The sequence below is a fragment of the Panthera tigris genome, chromosome B3, assembly GCF_018350195.1.
Source record: "Panthera tigris isolate Pti1 chromosome B3, P.tigris_Pti1_mat1.1, whole genome shotgun sequence".
NCBI classification, from domain to species: domain Eukaryota; kingdom Metazoa; phylum Chordata; class Mammalia; order Carnivora; family Felidae; genus Panthera; species Panthera tigris.
This window is the reverse complement of record NC_056665.1, coordinates 39,915,720-39,939,314: the sequence shown is the minus strand read 5'-3', so window position 1 is coordinate 39,939,314 and position 23,595 is coordinate 39,915,720. Positions and strand designations below refer to the sequence as shown.

The 23,595-nt window shown below is 48.8% G+C and overlaps 1 protein-coding gene across 1 annotated transcript; it reads right to left on the bottom strand.

The window, feature by feature from the left end:
- On the bottom strand, positions 1 to 21,684 carry LOC102966169 (cartilage intermediate layer protein). Its single transcript, XM_042989212.1, has 9 exons — positions 21,457 to 21,684; positions 12,073 to 12,243; positions 9,774 to 9,866; positions 8,842 to 9,111; positions 7,371 to 7,550; positions 6,661 to 6,975; positions 5,656 to 5,764; positions 4,809 to 4,966; positions 1 to 2,810 (listed from the first exon to the last, which is right to left on the bottom strand). The coding sequence occupies exons 2-9, from the start codon at positions 12,131 to 12,133 to the stop codon at positions 457 to 459; spliced, it is 3,540 nt and encodes a 1,179-aa protein (XP_042845146.1). The 5' UTR covers positions 12,134 to 12,243; positions 21,457 to 21,684; the 3' UTR covers positions 1 to 456.
- Between the last annotated feature and the right edge of the window lie 1,911 nt (positions 21,685 to 23,595).

Sequence of the window (23,595 nt, the reverse complement as noted above, 5' to 3'; positions counted from 1 at the left end):
TTGTAGTTTATTCCTTTATTTCACCACCGTTTATATGCATGAACTGTGATGGAGGCCTTGCTTACATCCTATAGACCAAGGCCAAGAAACATGCCTTATATTGGTTAGTTGATCTTTAACATCAGATTATCATTATTGTAGAAGTGAGCAAAACCCCGCAAAAAGAAAAGGAAGTACATTTTCATTGATGGCCACAGACTTTACCACTGGTCATTTTCTTGTGTTTCTTTTAAAGAACAGGACAAAAGGACTTTATTTTGCCATTTTTGGGGCTCTGTGCAAATCAGTATCATGGAATAAAGACAGTAAATAAAGGCATGAAGAAACCAAAACAAGCAAACTGCACCAGAACAGATGTGCTTAAATTAACCAAGTGACAGTTTATGCATCAGTCTCACAATGGCTGTTGCATGGGGTGGGGGAAGAGAAGTACCACAAGACTTAGTTGCTCAAAGGCTACTGAGCAACCCCAAGAAACCTCAGAGAGGTGGCCCCTTCACGCCAGCTCTGGCTACCCCTACTTGCCCGCTGCTGTCTCCTTGAGGGCACTCTTCCTCTGACAGTGTTTGCGGCAGGGGTGCGGACGGGGGTGCTTTGGAGGTACTGGAAGGCACTCTGGCGGCCCACCTGCCTCTCTGCACAGTTAAAAGTGAGGGCCACTCCCACATTGCTCTTCATGACTCTGGAGGAGCCATCGGATGTGCCATCAAAGCACCGGCCAAGTGCAATCTCCTTGGCAGTGCGAGGGTCCTGATCAGTGACGGTATAGATGCCATAGTTGTGGCCCAGTGGATCTAGGGGTGCCAGCATGGTGTATTCACTGGTGTCATTGTTGACTGCTAGTGGTAGGTGGTTGACCAGGTACTCATGAAGCATGGAGTTTACGCTGGCTCGATGGCAACTGCCCTGAGGGATGACCTTCACCAGTGTACGGTCCACACGGTCCTGGTCATAGAGCATGCCACTGCACTTGAACTCTAAACAGGCAGATGAGACATTGGGTTGGTCCCTGTCCCGTGTGCTCTTCACATCCCGGATTCCGTACAACTTTCCCACTGTCTGCCGGTGAGTGCCCCCCATGTTGCGGGAGCGCACATTCACTTCCACTGGCCCCACAATCTTCACCTTGATGTAGCAGGCCCTGAACTCCATTGGCTTGGGCCACCATGCCAGGTAGTCTTCAGTCCAGCTCATAGGGTCATCCTCGTTGAAGGGGACAGTGTTGTAGTCATACCGATCCCCCTCAATCTGATAGAACCGGAAGTGGGGTGCACTGGGTGGTGCCTCCTCACATGCCTGGAGGTTCTCAAAAGCATAGATGGGCCCATTGCTCTCCTCAGCTGAGTTGGGCCTTGGCTTGGCCATGCTGATCTGAAAAGCTGTCTTCTTAACCCGTGGGTCCTCATGGTCTGTCCGACGGTACTTGAGCTTATTGAGATAGGGCTGAGGGACACCAATAGCATTGGGGTTGAATTTAGGAGAAGACTGCACTGCTTCCAGTTCTTCCCCAGCCAGGCTTGCCAAGACATAGGCGGAATAGGCATCAGGGGACTGGTCATCACAGAAGGCAGGCACACAGGCCCCGTTGGGGCCTGTGATGACACTGTCAAAGCGGCCCCAGGCCCTGGGGTTGGATGAGAAGCCAGCCCTGGGCTCCAGGTTGATCACAGAGACCACAACCCCCTGGATCTGCTCACTGGGCAAGAACCGCTCACTCCGGTAGGCCCTAACCTTGATAAAGCACCTCCTGCTTTCTGGGACATCCAGATTAAAGAGTCTCCTTTCACGGATCTCCATGTTTCCCACCAGGAAGGTTCTCTCTTCCCTTTTGCTCCGCTTTTGGCTTTCAAATTTGAAGTCACCTTCCTCCTCCCACAACCCTGTATCTGGATTGAGCGACCAGAGTTTCATTGTGGGCACGTGCTCTGGCATCTTGATCTGGGTTGAGTCAAGGTGGACCTTCACCTTGCCAACATTAAGTGACTCTGAGGTGGCCTCATCTGTGAAGTCCACAGAGAACATACCATATGTCCGAAGGGGGAAGGTGTCTCCTTCATCATTGATGAAGTTCAGATCACTCTGGGCAGTTGTGGCTGTGGAAATATTCCGGGGATCCAGGAAGGTCACACTGGCCTTTACTTTCCCTGTGTAGGGCTCCCCGTTCTGCCTGTAGAAACTCTTGGATGGGATCTCCAACTCTCCCACAGGGTCTTCACCAGCCATCTCCCCCAGGGGGATAATGTTGGTGTCCATGGCCTCCAAGATGATGGGCTCTTTCTTCCGAAGCACCTTGATCTCATGGAATACCGTACTCCCCTTCTTGTTGAAGGGCAGCACTTTAGTGGTGTTGACAAATTTCTGGAACCTGTCCACAAATGTGAGCACCAGCCTCTCAGTGTCCTGGGGGACATGGAGGGTAAAAGTGCCCTTGTAGCCAGTCATGCTCACACGGTTGCTCCCCATGTACACATGGCCAAAGCGCATGGGTTCCCCATTGTCAGCAGCACTGACACGGCCACGCACGATACTCCGAGTCTCTGTACACCGCTGGCAGCTGCACTCCGTGGCCACCTTGGTGGGCAGCGTGTACCCACTGCACTGGATCTCCCTCTCCTGTGTTTTGGAGATGCCACAGCAGTTCTCCACAGCATCCCGGCACCTGATCCCATTATCCTGCTGCCCTGCACAGGTCTTGATAGGACAATGGCCCACGTCATAATAGAAGGAGTTTGTGGCATTCTGGAAGCAATCATGGGGCAGCCGGATAAGGTAGCTCTCAGGAGTGGGGTTGCAAGGAGTCTCATAAGGGGCTGTGGAGGGAAATGGTATGAATATTAAAAGTAAGTTCACGTCCTACACAAAGGGTATCCTTACCTCACCTCTCTGCAGTGCCTTATGGTTTTCAAACCATATGGTTTGGCTTGCATATCCATGCTCCCGATTCTCCTGAATTTTTCTGAGGGAGATGGAATAGCTATTATTTTTTTCAATGTTTATTTTTGAGAGAGAGAGAAAGACAGAGCGTGAGCAGGGGAGGGGCAGAGAGGGAGACACGGAATCCAAAGCAGGCTCCGGGCTCTGAGCTGTCAGCACAGAGCCTGATGAAGGGCTAAAATTCAGGGACCACGAGATCATGACCTGAGCTGAAGTTGGACACCTAACAGACTGAGCAACCCAACCACCCTGGAATCGCTATTATAATCCCATTTTATACATGGGGAAACAGAGCTGGTTGCTGAGACCATCAGAGTCATGGTTCTCAATAAGGGGTCTTGAAAATTTGTGAGATTGTTTTGAGTTACGACTAAAATTGGGAGTGCTACTGGCATTTAGTCAGGGGTGGGGAGCATTGTTGCTCTGTGTCCTGTAATGCTTGGCACTGTTCTGCATTAAGAATTTTTCTGGCACCTGGGTGGCTCAGTTGGTTAAGCCTCTGACTTCAGCTCAAGTCATGATCTCCCGGTTCATGAGTTCGAGCCCTGTGTTGGACTCTGTGCTGACAGCTCAGAGCCTGGAACTGCTTCAGATTTCTGTGTCTACCTCTCTCTCTGCCCCTCCCCCGCTCGTTCTCACTCTTTCTCTTTTTCTCTCAAAAATAAATAAAAACATTAAAAAAAAAAAATTTTTTCTGCATCCTGCATGATGTTCACATATCCCAGCAGACATTCATGTAGGTAGAAAGCCTGTTTAAAATGATCAGAGCCTACAATTTTGTATGTGGCTTTAACTATATGTTGAATTTTTAAAAACTGTAACTACCATATAAATCAAGCTAAGATTATACCTTGTTTAGCTTGGAACAATACCAAGAACTTTTCCTTGGTTCAGAAAAGCCATGTACCTGCAGCGACATTAGCCAAGGAATGTGAAGCACCAAAATGATACCTCTGGATCCGTCAGGATTTGTAGCTGTCACACTCATGGTGACTGGATTGAAGTGCAAGTGTCTGACCACTTGATTAGCCTTCTCATGTCCTTATGCCAAAACATTTACACAATGAAATACATACTTTTTTCTATTAAAGTTATTTTATTTCACCCTTATGTTATAGTTAGGGCCATGTACATATATATTTGGAAATTAGGTATAGTTATTATCAATTTAACTTCAGAATGGTAAAGCAGTGTTAAAGTTAATTGTAATAAGTGGGAGCATTGATATTATGGATTGGGAACCACTGCAGAGGGGGCTCCACACTTCCTCTGCAGAGGTCCAAATGCCCTGTGTCCTGTCTGTCTGAGGTCTGTTGCTCAACCTTCTTGGAGTCTGTGAAATATTGCAGAGTCCTTCCAATAACTTTCTCTTTTCTGCCTTTTGTTTGGTCTTGTTTAGGCTAATTATTAAGATATCTCCCCCCCCCCCCCCACCCTGCTTCCACTTTGCAAGTACAGGTTCTCGATTGGTCTTGGCCTGGAGTCTCTCCCCCTCAAGATCACTTCTTAAAGCTGGCTCTAGTCAGGTCACCCTTTCCTGTAAACCTTAGCTCACGTAAAGCTGCCCCCTCAAGCAGTCAGCCATGATCACTCACACTGGAAGATCTCTGTGTCTCATCTCTAGAATCCATGGCCTTTTATCTCCTGTTTCAGGGCATTTTTCTATCTTTACTTATTTGTGTCTTATTTGTATTTCTTCACCCTTCCTGAACTGGCAGTTCTATGAAGGTAGGATTCAGGCCTGTGACATCTTTATGTCCTTGAGGGCAGAGCACTGTGCTCAACGCAGAAAAGCCCAGGCTATTACTGCCCAGATATGCCCACTGGGGTGCTCCCCCGCCCCGCGCCAGACTCGGGGATGCTGACAGGCTTACCTATGACAATCAGCTGGGCAACCTGGGACTTCATAGCCCCAGCATCACTCTGGGCCTTGCAAAAGTACTCGCCAGCCTGATCTTGCCGCAGGTTCCTCAGCACCAGCTTGCTCTCATGCTTGTAGAGGGATGGGGGCAGCAGTGTGTCATTGTGGTACCTGCAAGGAATGGAGAGGGGAAGCCTGAGGGGACAGTGGGAGGGCATGTATCCCTGGGGAGAGTGCCAGGAGCAAGCAGTCAGGGAGACAGATGATGGATGGGGCTCTGTAGATGACTCAGCTCATCCAAGAGTACTGACTGACCTGGGAGCCAAGAGACTTGATTCTGAATCCCAGCCTCACTACTAACTGACTGTGGATCCTTGGACAATTCATCTCATCTCTCAGAGCTTCAACCTCCTGGTCTGTAAAATGGGGATGGTGATCCCTAGCTGAATTCACACAACTGTTGGGAGCATCAAACAAGATAATGGCTGTAAAATATCTGTGAAGGGTATAAGGGACTCACAGCCACTGGGGACTCTGACCTTGTGTGCTTTGGTCAAGGGAAGCAAGGCTGGGGAACTTTGTTCTGTGTCCCAAGGATATGCAAGTCAGAACCCTGAGTCCAGAGCTGCTCTGTGGGGATCCCAGCTTCAAGAGGGTAATGACAGGGCTTCCTGGTTGTCCGGGAGGCCTCAACCTTGCTGGCTCCCACTTGCAAATGCCGATTTATGGGCTCTGTGCCAGGGCCTTACCAATAACTCTATTCTATTCATTATTATTACAATTAATAAGTCCAGACCCAATGCAAGAAAGATCTGGTTTCCAAGAAAAAACTTGGGTAAGGTAGCTGGCAGAACACTCACCAGAAATACTTGTCTGGACTGGGCTTCCCTGTGGCCTTACAGCACAAGGACACGCTCTGCCCAGCTCTCCGTGCCTTTGTCTCGGGGTTCATCACGATGTATGGAGTCTCTGGGAAAGAAGACAAGAAATGGTGATTTGGTTTTTTTCTTTGTGGCTGACTGTCTAGAGCCTCGCCCCTCAAGTTCTTTGTCATGTGTTAAAATTGTATGACTTTATCCCTACTCCCACCCCCAGCTCCTCTCTAAGGGAACTGGTCCAGAATGGAGTCCACCCCCTTGGCCTAGGACCAGCTTCTGTGGCCTTTCAAGCAGCATTTGGGTGGGGCAGTAAAGAATCAAGGGGACCTTGTGTGAACCAAGCTTCCCAAGCACTTCGGTTGGGACAGAGCTGGCTGTTTTGAATAGTGCAATACTCCCATTCTGCTGCCTCCAGCAGAATTTTCTGGCCATCTTTAGATAACGTGGCCAGGGAAGAACTCATACATTTGAGGGAGCAAGCCATGTCAACATCTGTGGGAACAATTCTCCAAGCAGAGTATATAGCAAGTGCAAAGGCCCTGAGGCAGGGCTGGAGTAGAATAACTCAGTGGGGGTGGAAGGGAGAATAATGGAAGAAGAGCAGAGAAGTAGTGGGGGAGCCAGATGATGTAGAGCCTTGTGGGTCATGGTAAGGATTTGGAATTTTACTCTGTAAGCTGAGAAGCCAGATCTTAGCACTACGATCCCTTTATTTAAAAGTCCAGGGTGCCTGGGTGGCTCAGTCGGTTAAGCATCCGACTTTGGCTCAGGTCATGATCTCACGTTTTGTGAGTTCAAGTCTCGCATCAGGCTCTGTGCTGACACCTCGGAGCCTGGAGCCTGCTTCAGATTCTGTGTCTCCCTCTCTGCCCCTCCCCCACTCATGCTCTGTCTCTCTCTGTCTCTCAAAAATAAATAAATGTTAAAAAAAAAAAAAAAAAAAAAAAGTCCAGCCTTCCCGTCCAGCCCTTCCCTGGAAAACAGTACCTGCCCTCATGAACTCTGCATTGACAGTGGCTGCCTTTAGGCTGGTCTTGGGCATCGTGAGCATGATGGGGGCAAACTTGGCCTTTGTGATCTTCAGAATGCTTTTGCCATCAGGGCACACGCCAGGGACTCGGAACCTCCCACTGCTGTCTGTCTTGGTCAGTGGCTTAGGTGTCTTGGTCAGCAGGTAGACAGTGGCCCCTGATGCTGGGGCACCCCCAGGTAGGGAGACAGTTCCGTGTAGCATGAAGTCCTGGCACATGCAGGCATCGCAGTCGGCATTCACCTGGCCCATGGGGCAGGTCATATCACAGGCTGTAAAAGAAGGGGCCGCATCAGGAGGGCTTATATAGACTCTGGCCCTCCTTCAGGCACATATCAGCCTGTGGACTCACACATGCTTCCCCTTCTCCTTAGGTCTTTGTTACCTTTCTGTATCAGGCTGAGTGACTAATTTCTACTCATCCTTCAAGACTTAGCCCAGGACACCTCCTCCAGGAAGCCATTCTTGGTTTTCCTAAGCTATAATTGACCCTGTGCTGTGCTCCCACATTATCCCCTGCATTCCCCTACAGAGTACATTATATAGATACTCATTTAATACTTGAGTGAATGAATGAATCTGTTTCAGTCTGACCCTCTGACCTGTCCTCCTAGACTACTTTAGCCTCAGTGGCATGTCTTTCTAGTACCAGGAGCTAGAGCAGTACCTGTACAGGCCTGGTCCATGCAGAGCCGGCCCTCCTCAGAGGCCTCAGTGCACAATGACACTGTCTCCGCCAGGCAGGTGCGTGTTCGGGTCTGGACTCCAGTGTGACCACAAGCAGCAGAACACTTGCTCCAGGGAGACCATGGGCTCCAGATGCGCTCTGTGTCTCTGCGCAGGGACCCTGCAAAGCAGGATCAGCAGATGGTCTGACTTACCTCCCAAGGGGACTCTGTCAGGAAATCTGACCCTGAGGCTGTTTTTCTCAGAGAGACAGCGTCTCTGCTTATATCATACATGTCATTGATATTTATATTTACTGCAGTGACTTTTCCAACAGATGGAAGTCAAGAGTCTTGAGGAAATGGTGTCTCTAATTTGCACAAAGGTACCATATAGACTAGGCATGGCTCTGAGAGGGACTTTTTGGCCAAGCACTGGGACTTGAGTATGCAGTCCTAGGATGTACAGGGATAGCACCATTTTCCCTCTCCACCAGTGTGGAAACAGCCATATGTTCCTATGGACGCACTCCCTGTGAAGTCCCTGGAAGCCAGGGCCTGGGACCTCAGTGACTCAGATATCAAGTTCCCTCCTCACTTCTGCTCTGAGGCCTGTGTGCAAGAATGGGGACCTCAGACCTTGTCTAGGAGACCTTGCCCAGCCTGGGCTCCCACTCTGAATGACCATCACTCCCACTTAGGCCTGCAGGGTTAGGCTGTGTGCACTGGCAGAGTCCCAGGAAGGGAAAGTGGCTATCTGAGAAGTGGGCAGCGTTGCAGATGGCTCTGTATAATCCTGTGTGGAGAGGGAGGATGTGGAGATGAACTCTTGGACTCTGCAAACACAGACATGGGTTCAAATCCCAGCTCTCTACCTATTAGCTGTGTAATCGTGAGAAGCTACCTAACCTCTCTGAATCCGGGGTAACTTGCCAAAATGGAGACTCCTCACAGGTCAGTTGTCACTAGTAGATAACCAGCCCAGTGTCTGGCACATAGGAGTTATAATAGAAGCTAACACTTAGTGAACGTTCACCTGGGTTAAACCCTCTACATTCATTATCTTATTTAATCCTCATAAAATCCCACATCAAGATTTACTAATAAATACTAATATTACCCCTGTTCTATTGGCGGAAAACCTGAGTCTCAGAGAGCTTCAGAAAATTTGCCTAAGGAACACAGTTCAGAGGGTAGACCCAAGATTCTAACCCATGAAACCCAACTCCAGAGCCTGTGGTCTTCACCACCTTGCCACACACATTCAATAAGTGGGCTGAATGGGAAATATCCATTACCACAGAACACTCTAGGGAAGATTATGGCTCTCTTGACCCTAATGCGTTATTCTGAGGGAGCTGAAGCCTGTGCGTGTGTGTGATATCCAGAGTTCCCATGGCCACGTGCCAATCGTGGCCTCTCCCTGTGCCGAGGCTGCTGGGAGGTTGTGGGCGGGGGACTGTCCAGGCTCACCTGGGGGGCAGAGGAAGCGCACGGTATAATTGGAGCAATTCTGGCCGGGCCTCTGCTCCCTGTTGAGACACCAGAAGCCCTCACGGGGACTGCCATGGACCACCTGGCCAGTGCTGCCTGCAGGCATCCAGTCAGTGGTCCGAGCCTCTAGCCGCAGGGGCCGAGCACACACACGGTCCCCATAGTAGAAGCGAATGGCATCCAGCCGCTCATAGTCACCCTGCCCGCCTGGGTGGTCAATGTTGAACCACGTTGTCCACTCACCAGGACCTGAGAGAGAGAGGCAGGTCAGAGAGGAGCCAGGCCCCAGAGGCCCAGGTGAGCTCCATCCTACTTCCTGCTTAACTCCTGGAAATCACTCATGATATCTCTCATCCACCCCCGATAAGTCTCAGGCCCTATTGTATCTATCTCTCCAGTCTTTTAACCTTCTGCACCTGCCACTCCATTAACACTCTCAGCAGCCTGGCTATACCATGTTAGCAACTCCCTACCTGGTCTCTCTACCTCCAAGTTCCCCCTCCACTCATCCCCACCCTTCCCCAACACTGCAGTCAGGGTGAGCTTTCTCCAGGTGGCTTGGATCACACCACTCCCCAGGCTTAAATCCCTTAGCCAGGCATTCAGGGTGCTGGTGAACTGGCCCTCCAGCTCTTATCTCTCCATCCTCATCTCCCACCCTGTCTCCCCTCCAGCCTATGCTCTGGCCCCAGCAAGCTCTATAGCATTCCTGAATATGTCAGGCAGCTTCACATTCTAAGCTATTCTCCTATATACTAGGTCTCTCTGCCTGAACAGAGATGTAGGCCAAACATCTTATAAAAGTGGGTTTCCATGGAAACCATGACATTGTGCCCTGGCTTCAAAGATCTTCCCAGCAAGCTCAGTAAAGACCCCCTCTCTTGACCCTCCCTGCTCCAGCCACAACTCACTTTCCAGGGAGTCACCAGGCTTGGCAAAGAGGCTGGAGATCCTCTTCCCAGGCTGGACTCTTCTTACCGACTGAGTGAGCATCATCTGCCTCCCTGAGGGAAAGAAGAGGCCAGGACTGTTAGTTACAAGGGCCCAGTAGGGTCCTGCTACCAGCCTCTCAAGATGCAGAGAAGCAAGTGATGTGGTGGATGGAGCATGAATGCTGAACATGGGTTCAAATCTCCACCCTGCCACTAACTGGCTATGCAACCTCACAAAAGCTTTAGTCTTCTAGTTGTGTTTCCCATAACACAGGGCTGCATTAACAGTTGCTACATCATAGGGTTCTGATGCATATTCGGGGTGATAATGAATATAAAGAGACCTGGCACGTAGTGTATGCTCAGCAAATGATGGCTGTCTTTTTGCTCTTGTTCTAGAAATGGATCATTGGATGCTGCTAAGCAGCCAGCGGGCCAGGACTCCTATGTTACGATCTAGACCTGTCCTTTTTGGCAGAATGGAGCCTTATTTTCCTCATCTGTAAAATGGAGATATTAGTTCCCATCTCGGAGAGTGATGGTCCAGCTGGCATGAGAATTTCATGAGGTAATACAAGTAAACATCTCTGAACTATACAGAGCTTGGGAGTGTGAGCTCCAGAGGCTCTGCCACTTCCTGCTTGACCTTGAGCCAGATGCTTAACTCATTTGACCCCTGTTCCCTCATCATAAAATGAAGATAATAATAGTTCTTGCCTCAGAGGATTGTGGAGATTAAATAAGCTCATTCATAAAACCCACTTAGGAAAATGCTTAGCATAGTGTTTGCCCAATTAGTGTTAGCAACTCCTAAGGATGGGTCGAGGGTCTTCAGGCCATAAGCAACTTCCAGTTCCACCCCATCTGGGGTCTCCAGAAGGGGAAGGAGGAGAACAGAAGGCAGCACCAGCTTTAAAAGGCAATTAACTTCTCATGTGAGGAGCCAAATCAGAATTCTCTATGCTGCTTAATTGGGGTGATAGGAGCACTTTTAATCAAACTAATCTGATTTCCCCTCAGATGACTGAATGTTAATCATCTTCACAAACAGAAGCCGTCAGGGTGGAAAGAGCAAGGTGGGAGGTAGGTACACACAAGTTTCGGCAAGATGCGGAGACAGCCTTTGTTCCCACACGGGTACTCACAAAGGCTGCAGTGCATGCAGCTTTACAAGGGGGCTTTGAGCATTTTTTGCCTTACTTGAGTATGTGGTTAGAAATCAGGAGAGGAAGGGGAGATGGGAGAGAACACACAGGGCAGTGCTGGGAGCCCTGATGCTTAGATGCACCAGGCAAATTCCCTCTACCTGCCCCTTCAAGAACTCAGTGTCAGGGTGCCTGGGTGGCTTAGTGGGTTAAGCGTCTGACTTTGGCCCAGGTCATGATCTCACAGTTCATGAGTCTGAGCCCTGCGTTGGCTCTGTGATGACAGCTCAGAGCCTGGAGCCTGCTTTGGATTCTCTCTCTGCCACTCTCCTGCTTGCGCTCTGTCTCTCCCTCTCTCTCTCAAAACTAAATAAACAGTAATAGGGGCGCCTGGGTGGCTCAGTCGGTTAAGCGTCCGACTTCAGTTCAGGTCATGATCTCACAGTTTGTGAGTTCGAGCCCCGCGTCGGGCTCTGTGCTGACAGCTTGGAGCCTGGAGCCTGCTTCACATTCTGTGTCTCCCTCTCTCTCTGCCCCTTCCCAGCTCATGCTCTGTCTCTCTCTGTCTCAAAAATAAATAAACATTAAAAAAAAAATTAAAAATAAATAAATAAATAAATAAACAGTAATAAAATAAATAAATCAAAAAAAGAACTCAGTGTCACCAGAGGGTGGGGTTCTGGTGTCTGTGAAATTTGGCTGCAGGGTCTAAATGAAATTGAGCTTCAGGCCAGAAGAATTTTTATGAAACTAAAACCAGACCAGCTCCCAAACCTGCTTCTGAGGCCCCAGTGATCCCTTATGATTCCCTTTTGCTTTGACTGCCAGGAATCTCAGAGCTAAATTTAGCACTCAGTAGTGATAATCCTTTTATCTTTTTCCCTCCCTTTGAGTGACAGCTAATCCCTCTCCTCATTTAAAAGATTCTGTTCTGTGAGTTTTAATATTGGGAACTATCTCAAATTCTTTGGGGGAAACAAGCAGTGTATAAATTATTAATAAGTCTATAAACCAGCCTGAGGTCTTAAGGCCCTTGCTGAGGCTTATGGCAGATAAACAGTTATGTCCCAGACCAGATATGACTTCACAATGGGAAGTAGAGGCTTGGGAGAGAGCAGATACTTAGCCCGTACCCAACACGGAGGTAACTTCCAGGAGCAGGAAGAAGAACACCCAGGCCTTGGTCCCCACCATCTTTCCCTCAGGCCCTGTGGGGAATATGGGTGAGGAGATGGGTGAGAGTGCTTCAAAGTTAGGTCCTCCTTGGAACGTAGTCCCCTGGGAAGTTTCTCAGATCCAGTCACCTGCAAAGAAAAAAAATGCTTATCAAGCTCCACATTTCTGTGTCATCTCTTACGGCTAGAACAGAACTATTTCTTGACCTATCCAGGGTGGAAGGGTAGACAGAATAGTCTTGTGGGAGGTAACACCTGCCCAAGTTGTGAATCTGGGCAGCTTGAGAGGTGCAGAGGCTCAGAATTTGAGTTCAAATATGGCAGACCTGGATTCAGATCCTGGGACCAGGCGCCAGGACCCCATATCAAGATGGGGCACGAGAGAGAGCAGGGGTGAGGAGGTGCCTTGCCAATGACGAGGGCCCCAGGCTTACTCCCAGCAGCCTCTGGGTGACTCATTCATCACTTCCAAGACCTGGGCTTGGGGGCATGTTTTGCTACCCTTTGGTGGGGCTCACACTCTTGCACAAAGGAACTATGTTAAGACTGTGCAGCCCAGCCCTGACTACAGTGACCCCTCACAGGACAGGCAAGCTGGAGGGTGCAGATGCTTCAGACACACGACCTCCATGAACACATTCCCAGATGTGCACAGGCTGCAGCTGAAACACATTTCTGGCCTGCTTGTTGGGGCCTGGCTGGGAGTTACACAGACAGGAGCTCACTGAAGGAGAGCAGAGGGGAACACACTGTGAGAAGCATGGCTCTCCAATAACTGCTAAGGATGGGTTAGGGGCTCTAGGAGCGGGGAGAGGAAAGCAGGCACTGCAATAAGGGCAAATATCCACGGGGTGTGGCCCAGGCTCCTTCCAACTCATTTTTATCTCTCCCCAGAGTTCTGGCCAACCCAGAATCTGACCAGTTCCTGGAGATTCAGAAGTGGCTCCCTTTAATGACCATAGTCCAGGGTGTGGTGGGAAAGGGGAGATTCCTGCTTTCCAGAACAAAAGATCCAAAAGCACTTGGCTGTCCCAGAGAAGAACAAACCAGTCCCACATTGCGGATCCTCTAGCTCTAAGCCTGCTAACCCCCTCTCCCACCTGTTTCTCAGCCAAGGGAACAGAGGCATGGGGTCCCCAAGATCCCCACTGTGTGTCTTACCCCAGGCTCCTAGGCTCTGAGCAGGGAGCTGAATGCTCCTGCATTCAGTCGAAGACCGTTCTAGCACTGTCTGGGAGGCCAAGGTGGCTGAGGCACCTTGTGGAAAAATCATTTCCCATCTGGCAGCCCTCAGAAGTTTCCTCAGCATATGCTCTGTTAGTTAGGCTCCTCATTCCACACTCCTCAGAACTCTCGGACAAAGCAGACTGGCTGACCACAAGAAAAAAGCAGGCACCCAGAGGAACAGACCCTGACTGGGACCATTTGAGAGCCCCCGACCTCAGGTGAAGGAGGGGGACGACTTTGGACCAATGGGAGAAAAGAGAGAACTTCAAGGCAGAAACAGGGTGGGGGGAAGTGGGGGGACCTTCCCTGGGGGAGATGCAGGGTGGTCAGGGGAGGGTGGGAAGAGCTGAGTGGGGCTGTGGGGTGCAAGCATAGCGTGAGGAAAATGGGAGTGGAGCTTACCGGGGCCTGAGCAGAACTCCTCAGCTGGGGGGTTCAAGTCTTCCTCTCTCCAGCGTCTAGCCGCCAGGCCTTATATAGCACAGCTGGTGGCTCAGCCTGTGGCAGTGCGCCAGAGGAAGCGCAAAGAAACCAGATCTGAGCATGGGGAAGCTCAGCCTCCCCATCCCCTCCCCACATCCCCCGGAGGAGCTCCCCAGAGGCTGGGATTTCACTTGCAGGGCCTGGGGAGGGGCCAGGTGGGGAGCTGCTTGGGGCTCCACAGGCCAGAGCAGAAAGACGCAAGAGGAGGTAAGGTGGGCACTGGGAGCAGCCCTGGGAAAGGGCCAAGGGCTCTTCTACATCTGGACAGCATTTCATAGCTCAGGGGGTGGTGTGCTTTTGCCTAAGCTTTGCTTGCTGATCCCCACATTCCCCTGGCCCTGGCCCGCCCATGCAGAGAAAGAACTTTGCTGGTGTTAGCACATACTCCAAACTCTCTTAGGCATACAGATCATCTGCTCTCTCAACTGAGGGTGCCTGGTCTGAGCTGGGTGACTACTCAGCTTCTCTGACCCCCTCAAGGGAAAAGGACAAAGGAATTATGGGACACAGGATGTCACCTGGTGAGAACAGTTCTTCCCTGCCCCTACCTACTTCCACCTGGGTGCCTGTCTATGTCCACTGGACCCCAGAGCCACTGCAGATAGACTCTGAGACCTTGCCAGATGCTCATGTTTGTGCGCGTGTGCATGTGTCTGCCTTCAGTTATGGGGCCTTCCAGCACATGACTAGACTTACCTGTAGGTGGCGTAAGCAGCTGCCTGTGTTTCTGGACTTCAGCAGCCTCCCTGCCAGCAGGAGTCTGCCTATTGTCACAGGCAGCGGTTCTACAGCTTTATCATGCCTTAGAATTCCCTGGAGGGCTAATTGCTGGGCCCCACACCGAGTTTGTGATCTGAGGTGAGGCCTGTGAGTGTATTTCTAAAACCTCCCAGGTGATATTGATGCTGCTGGTCCATGGACCACATCAGAGTCCCAGTTGGAGGCAGAAGATGGGGAGGGGTATACTAGGAACCACAGCAAGACCTGCTAGGACCCACTTTGTGTGCCGGGCTCATCCAGCCTGGGCTGGGCTTCCTGCCCCATTCCAGGGCCTAGAGATGGAGGTCTGGCCTCATGGCCTCCAGTACCAGTGTCAGCTCACTCTTCCCATATACCCTCTTTAAGTTCCTATTCATGGGAGGCTTTAGGTTGGGCACTGGGAGAACACAGGGAGGAGACATGTTCCCACACTCAGAGGAAGAAGCCTCATGTGGTAATGATCCCACAGTGAGCAGTCAGACCTTCATCCAGAGAGCTGTGTATGTGTGCTTGTATGTGTCTGTGTCTTTCTCTTTGAGTGTGTGTGTATGTGTGTAAGCAGGGGTTTAGGAACTATGCCTCTCTGATCATCACCCTGGACATGGACTGTTGGGGGAGAGGGCAGGTATAGAGGAAAGACGTTGAACAGCAATGGCCCCAAAGCTGATCTAAGGCCCAGATCTGGTTTGCTTTGTCTCCTGGAGCCTGGTCTCCCTCCCAGCTCCTAGCCGTTGGCTCATAGATTCTGTAGCCAGTCCCAGTCTCGTCCAATTTGTTATCAGAGCCAAACCATGAAGAAGCTTCATGCATGACTTTGAAGGCAAAATCTGAACTGAGTAAATCTCGTAAGAGCTCTACTAGTCTGAGGACAGACAAAGACTGAACCATAATAGCCAGATCAAAGGACAAGAGAAAAATAGGAACTTGGGAGTCAAAAGCCTTAGTACTGGCTTGTTGCTAATTCTGATGTGTGACCTTGGACAAGCAATGACCCAAGTGACCCTGGGCCTCGGTGTCTCCACCTGTGCCACAAAAATTTGGACAGAGCAAGCTCTGAGGCCCCCGCCAGTGCTGGCAAGGTTTGATAAGATGTTGACAACAAACATCGTATGGAGGAGAGAAAGGAAGGCAAGACAGCTGTAAGAAGTCTGGCCAGAGATCAGGAGGGAGGCCAGAGAAGCAAACTGACCACTGAGGGCTGGATAAAGAGAGCAAGGTATCCAGGAGGTTGGGGGAAGTAAACCAGAGGACCAGAGGTCAAGGGCAGGATAATCAGTTGCTTTCCAAGGCCTCCACTTTATGGACCCAAGGGTGTGTGAAAGGGACTTCCCCAGCCTCCCAACTGCACCCCTCTCTTCTTTTTCTGTAGTAGGAGGCAGGGTACCCTATGGGGTAAGGGTTTGGCAAAGAGGAGCCCTTTAGGCCACAAATCCTGCCTGGGTCTCCTTGCTTGGGCCAGAGCTCATAGTGGGGCCCCCACTTCCCTGGCCCCAAATGGCCATGGGTGTTGCCATGGTTGGCACAGGGCTGAGGGACTGTGAGCTAGAGTCCCTGGGTTCCAATTCCAACCCTGCCATTTGTGTTCCTTCAACCCATCTCCTCCCTCCCTGCCTTGCAACCTCCTACCCCGGCCCCCCATCAAAGGATCCTTTCCTGTCATAAGTGGGACTGAGCTGTGAGCTGTGCAGGGATAGACTGGAGGGAATGTGAGTCTACCCCTACCACCCCTCCCAGGATTCCTTTGAGGAAGAAGAGTCTGTTCTCCTCAGTCAGGACCCTAGGATAGGCAGCGCTTGGGAGGTGGCCACAGGTCTGGACAGTCAAGGCCTGGCCTGGATAGGTTAGCCCCAGCCACAAGTGGCCACCTGGGGCTTCTGCAGGCCAGGCTAGTCTGCAGCAGCTCCAAGCCCCTCCCTGGAACACACTGGAAACCCATCAACCACTCCAACCACTCTCCAGGGGATCAAGGGGCTTGGAGCCCAGTGTAGCCAGGCCACCTGTGACCTAAGCCTATGGCCACAGTTCCCACCCTGCTGAGGGTAAAGGAGCTTGGGAACACTTGTGTGTGTGTGTGTGGGGGGGGGGTCTGATGTGATCCTCGTGGCTCCAGAAAAAGGTGCTCTGCCTCTAACATTCTTTCTGACCTCCTCTCCCGTGTTCCTGTTATCGTCCACCTGTGGCCTGAGGAGGCTGTGCAGGCCTGGGTAGGGATAGGCTGCTGCTCATTCCTGGGCACCAGAGGACTTCAGCTCTGAGTGACCACCAGGGGCTGCTCATCCAATACTTGGGAGCCCAAAAACCCAGAGTCCAGGGCAGTGGAAGAGCTCACTCTCTGACCTCATTGTTGTCTTCCCTATCCTGTGTTCAGTCTCTCACTGTTCAACCTCTGTGCCTTTATACTTTTATTCCTCAGCTTCCTATCTTGAAATCCAGCCCTTCCTCCCTACCCGTATGAACGTCCCCATCTTTCAAAGCCCCATCTCAATCTCTTCCCTCCTGCCATCTTTGGCTACCCAGGCCCACCTTGATTATTCCTTCTCAGGATAACGTTCAGTCACAGGGGGTTGGCACTGTAATTTATAAAGCACATTCACTGTCGTCATCCTCAGCCTCACAGCAGATCTGTGACAATCACACCCATTTTACAAAGGAAAAACCGAGGCTCTGAAAGGTGAAGTCACCCAGACACAGTAGGTCTTAACTCAAAGTTGCCCCTGGAAACCAGTGAGAGGCCCTCAGCTCAGAGCAGCCACCATGGAAATCACATTCCAACTATGTGCTCCTCAATGAGAATATGCCTAGAATAGTCTGACTCTGCCTGCCTGGCACACACACCCTACTTCCTATACATACACTAATTCTAAATGTGTTCCCATCTAACATGATACAGCTGTCTATCACACCATGGCCACAAAGTCTCTGTAATTCCCCCCTTATGAGGTGGATTCTATTTACTCTCTCCTTTGACCTGGACTGGCTTTGTAACTTGCTTTGAGCAAAGGACTTTGAGAAACTGATGCTGTACAAATTCTGGAGGTTAGGCCTCAAGAGACCTTGCTACCTTCACTCCCTTGGAAAATTGTCCTGAGATCACCCTGTAAGGAAGTCAGTCTATCCTATGGGAGGATGAGAGAGCACATGGAGGAGAACTGAGGCTCCTAGCCAACAGCTATATATGTGAATGAGGCCATCTTGAACTTTCCACCCCAGCAGTTGCATGAGTGAGCCCAAACAGGACTAGCAGAGGAATGGGCCAGCCAACCCACAGAATCATGAGAAATAACAAATTATTAATAAACCACTGAGTTTTGGGGTGGTCTGTTATACTGCAATAGATAACTGGTACACTAAGAGTAAAAGTTCTTTCCATTGCAAGAGACGAAAGCACAACTCAGATTGGTTTAAGGAGAAAAGGAATCTGATGGCTCTCATAACTGAAGTCCTAGGGCAAATTGGATCCAGGTACTCAGACAACATCTGGGCTGTTCTCTTTTCATATCTCAACAGCTTCCTCTGAGATGCATTTATTCTCAAGGAGGGTGTGGCAGTCTGTACTTTCCAAAGATGGCTCCAACAATAGCTTCCATTGCACATGTTCTTGTACAATATGACTGTGCTATCTACCATTAAGAGATAGAATCATGGGGTGCCTGAGTGGCTCAGTTGGTTAAGCATCTGACTCAATTTCAGCTCAGGTCATGATCTCACCGTTTGTGGGATCAAACCCTGTGCTGTCAGCACAGGGCCTGTTTGGGCTTCTCTCTCTCCCTCTCTCTCTCTCTGCCCCTCCCCCACTTGCACACATGCTCTCTCTCTCTCTCAGAATAAATAAGTAAACTTAAAAAGAGAGTGAGATAAAATCCTGTTTCCCTCCCTTGAATCTAAGCTGGTCTATGACTTGCTTCTAACCAAGAATGAAGTTGACTTCTTTTTTTTTTTCTTTTTTTAAAATGTTTATTTATTTTTGAGACAGAGAGAGAGTGTGAGTGGGGGAGGGGCAGAGAGAGAAGGGAACAGAGGATCTGAAGTGGGCTCTGCACTGATAGCAGCAAATCTGATGTAGGGCTTGAACTCGTGAACCTTGAGATCATGACCTGAGTAGAAGTCAGACGGTCAACGAACTGAGCCACCCAGGCTCCCCAAATGAAGTGGACTTCTAAGGCCAGTCACAAAAGTTCATGCAGCTTCCACTTGGATCTCTTGGGACATTCACTCTGGGGAAAGCCAGCTGCCATGTAAGTCTAACTACCCTGAGACCACCATCTTGGAGAGGCCTGCTGTAGTGTCCTAGTCAGTAGTCCCAACAAAGCACTAAACGTGAGTATAGCTATCTTGGACAGACCAAAACAGCTCATCTACCAGGTGAGTGTCACTAAGTGTCCTCAACTGATGTCACAAAAAGCACAATTACCCACTCAAGTCCTCCATGAAATCCTGACCTATAGGTCATCATTAAGAATGAGAGACCACAGGGTACCTGGGTTGCTCAGTCGGTTGAGTGCCCAGGTCTTGATTTCAGCTCAGGTCATGATCTCATGGTTCATGAGACTGAACCCTGCAATGGGCTTCTTGCTGACAGCTCAGAGCCTGATTGCAATTCTCTCTCTCCCTCTCTCTCTCTGCCCCTGCCTAGCTCATGAGTGTGTTCTCTCTTTCTCAAAATAAATAAATAAACATTAAAAAAATTGTCATTTAAGCCACTAAGACTTGGGGTAGTTTGTTACACAACAGTAGTAACTGGAATAGAAGCTGTTTCCATGTCATATCTTCCAGAAGCTTCAGGCTCCCTCTTAGCACATTTCAAATCTCCAGTGGAAAGAAAATGTCTCTTCCTGAATTGTTCTAGCAGAAGCTCTCAGAAAGGCTCTCCTTGGCCCATTCCTGACCCAAACCCTGTAACCATGGGATGGAAAGCTCTGATAAGCTCACTTCTTGAGCCAGGGGTATATCAGCCCCACTAGAATCACATGGACTGATTTTTCCCAAAGGAAAAGTGTGGTGCTATCATTGGAAGTAGGAAGAATGGATGCTGGGAGGAAAAAAATAACATGTACCTACTAAAAGCACAACCATGAACACAAGCATTCCTATCCTAGGAGGAATTGATCAAAAATGTCTAACTATTAACTTTGATATCAGGAGTTGAGTCTTTTTTTTTTTAATTCTTAAAAATGTTTTTATTCATTTTTGAGAGACAGAGAAAGACAGAGTGCAAGTCGGGGAAGGGCAGAGAGAGACAGGGAGACACAGAATCTGAAGCAGGCTCCAGACTCCAAGCTGTCAGCACAGAGCCCGACACGGGGCTTGAACTCACTAACCGTGAGATCATGACCTGAGCTGAAGTTGGTTGCTTAACCAACTGAGCCACCCAGGAGACTCAGGAGTTGAGTCTTGATATCAAGACACCACTTTCACAGCTATCAACCTGGAGAGTTTACCCTCCATTTGTTTTGTTACAAATCTACCCATGTATGACTCCTTCTCACCTGGTAATCACATCAACACACCCCAGAAGAGCTGAGCAAAACTGAACAACCATAATAACTCCAGCTTAGAAAATGGAAGAAAAAGAAAGAAACCCAGGGGCCCCTGGGTGGCTCAGCTGGTTAAGCATCTGACTCTTGATCTCGGCTCAGGTCATGATCTCACAGTTCGTGAGTTCAAGCCCCATGTCAGGCTCCTCACTGATGGTGTGGAGTCTGCTTGGGATTCTGTCTTTCCCATTCTCTGCCCCTCCCCTGCTCTCTCTCACTCTCTCTCTCAAAAATAAATAAATACGCTAAAAAAAAAAAAAGAAAAAAGAAAAAAAAGAAAGAAAGAAAGAAAGAAATCTGTCAGCACCTTGTTTTACTTTGTGTAGGTTTTAGGTGGGAGCAGATTCCCTCAGAATGGGCTATGGGCCCAGCAGATACCCCAGAACATGTCCATTAGAGGACTCCACCTTGTATAATGTGTTTACTGCAGTCACCACAGAATGCTCCTCCAGCTCCAAATAGGGTCGGTTCACTGTCCCCATAGTATTGACCAGTCACAGCCTTATGTTCACAAGCAGTGCCTCTAGTGTTCACCATGCTTACCACAATATGTTCATGCCCCATTTTCATGACTGACTATGAGATTTCCACTATGTCCCCGTGATGTTCACCAAGCTTGCCATGATGAGTCTGTTCGCTCACACCCAGGGATGTTGTAGCGTTTACTGCCTGAAGCAGTGAGTTCATACTCTATATGTGGACATCATAGTGTCCCCACAGTGCCTCCAGGATTTCTCAGAAACATCTACATTCATGATTTTGTGAAGGATTAGGGGGTGCACAACTTACTAGGGTAGTCTCTCACAAGTGTTCACACACCCCTCCCCTGACTTGTCACACTCATCATGATGTGTTTGCCCTGGTTGTTTGTGAAGCTCAGCCCATTGTGTCTACCTATGACCCAAGGCTTCTTTTCATGACTCCCTCAAGAGGGCCCTGGTGGCTCTGTGTGTGGTATGACCTCAGCTCTGACCAAGATGCTAGCAGTCCAAAAGAGCCTTCAGCAAAGACGGGGGCATCCTTGCTCAGGGATGAGGTGAGATGGATGCTAGGTGGAAGCCCTCCCTGGCTGGAAGTTTCCAGGACACACAGCTGTTTTACAGGCTAGAGCTATGGAGAATTGAGTGTGAGGAGCCTCCCTCTTTCCAAGAAGACTCTTTCGCCCACACAGCACCCACGCTGTGAAGATTTGGGACTCCAGATGGCCAGGGTGAACAGGAGGGAAGAAGGGGAAATGGAGGTTAGAAAGGCTTTGGTTAACAGGCTTAGCCAGACAGGGTGGGACAGAGGGAGAGAGACAGACACATGGGCCCCCAGAGAGCATTCTTTGTGGGCTAACCTTTTGTTCCCAGAAGGCAAGCAGCATTCAGGGTGGCTGAACTGGGACACTTTCCCCTCAGGAGAGCAAGAGCTTCGAGGACAAGATGTTGGTCAGTGATAAGGAAGGCAAAAAAAGGGAAGAAGAAATTTAAAAAGATTGAAACATAATTTTCATACTATAAAATTCACCATTTTGAACACACCATTCTGTGATTTTTGCCACACGCAAGCAATCAGGTAACCACCATCATTTCTATCACCTCAGAAATTCCCTTTGTAGTGAACGCCTCCCTCCATCTTCAGCTGCTGACAATCACTGGTTTGTTTTCTTTCCCTGTAGTTTTGTCTTTTCAAGAATGTCCTATAAGTGGAATCCTTTGATATAAGCTTTTTAAGTTTTCTTTCTTTCATTTAGTGTACTCATCCATGTTGCTGAATGTGCCAATAGCTCATTCCTTTTTATTGCCAAGTAGTATTCCATTGTATGGCTACATGTGGTTTATCTATCAATTCACCACTTGAAGAATGGGTGGATTGTGTTCACTTGTTAGCAGTTACAGTTTAGCTATAAATATTTGTGTACTTATTTTTTAAAACAGTTTCTTTCACATTTTATTCACTTCTTTTTTAATGTTCATTCATTTTTGAGACAGAGAGAGACAGAGCGTCAACAGGGTAGGGGCAGAGAGAGAGGGAGGCACAGAATCCGAAGCAGGCTCCAGACTCTGAGCACAGAGCCCAACGCAGGGCTCAATCTCATGAACCATGAGATCATGAAATCAAGGTTTGGATGCTTAACTGATTAAGCCATTTAGGCACCCTGGTGTAGAGATTTTTGTGTACACATTTCTCATTTCTTTGGGTAAATACTAAGAGTGGGATTGCCGGGTTATAAGAAAGTGTGTGTTTAATCTTACAAGAAACTGCCAAACTGTTTTCCAGAGTGATTATACCATTTACGATCCTACCAGCAATGTAGGAGAGTCTCAGTTGCCCAGTATTCTCATCAGCACTTGATTCTATCAAAGTTTCATGTTTGCTTTTAGCCCTTCTAATAGGATGTGTGGTGTGATTTCATTGTAGTTTTTTTTTTAAATTTTTTTTTTTTTACATTTATTTATTTTTGAGAAACAGAGTGAGACAAAGCGTGAACGGGGGAGGGGCAGAGAGAGAGGGAGACACAGAATCTGAAGCAGCCTCCAGGCTCTGAGCAAGCAGTCAGCACAGAGCCTGATGCGGGGCTCGAACCCACGAACTGTGAGATCATGACCTGAGCCGAAGTCGGACACTCAACCGACTGAGCCACCCAGGCGCCCCTATTTCATTGTAGTTTTAATTTGCATTTCTGTGGTGACCAATGATGTTGAGCATCTTTTTATATTCTTATTTGTCATGCATAGGTCTTTTTTGGTGAAGTTTCCGTTCAAATATTTTCCTGCTTTATATTTGGATTGTTGTCTTAATTACAGATATCCCCAGCTTCTCAAATATTCACCTTACACTTCACTTTTATAAAAAGACCTGCATTAGTGCCTATTTTCACTAACCGAATGAAATCTGAAGATGATACTCAGTTTTACCAAAAAATGTCAGTGAAAGCAAAAACGGTGTTCAGCATCTGTTAGTGAGCCATCATAGAGGCGGGGCACCTGAGCAGCGAGAGTGATGCAGCCAAGCTCCTTCCCTGGGAACTACACTCAGCATCCAGCTGCCACAGCTTTGAACTGTGTCTGTAAGCATCTGTGCTTTATCTCAATTTATTTTATGCTTTTGCTAGCAAGATGTGTCCTAAGGTATCAGAAAAGCCTAAGAAAGGTTAGTTTTTGGTTTGGGAAGGCTCAAATTTTTTTCCATATAAATTAATGTAAAATTCATTTCACATCATTTCAGCTAAGGAAAGTTTTAATGGGAATGCTCCTCTTTCAGATAGGAGTGGAAACCCATACTCAGTATATATTCTGGATATAAGTCTTTTATCAAATACCTTAAAAATTTTTTCCCAATCTGTAGCTTGCTTTTCATTTTCTTAACAGTGTCTTTTGACAAGCAGAAGTTCTCAATTTTGATGAAGTTCAATCTATCAATTTTTTAAATTTACGGACTGTGCTTTTGGTGTTGGATCTAAGAAATTTTTGCCTAACCTACAGTCACAAGATTT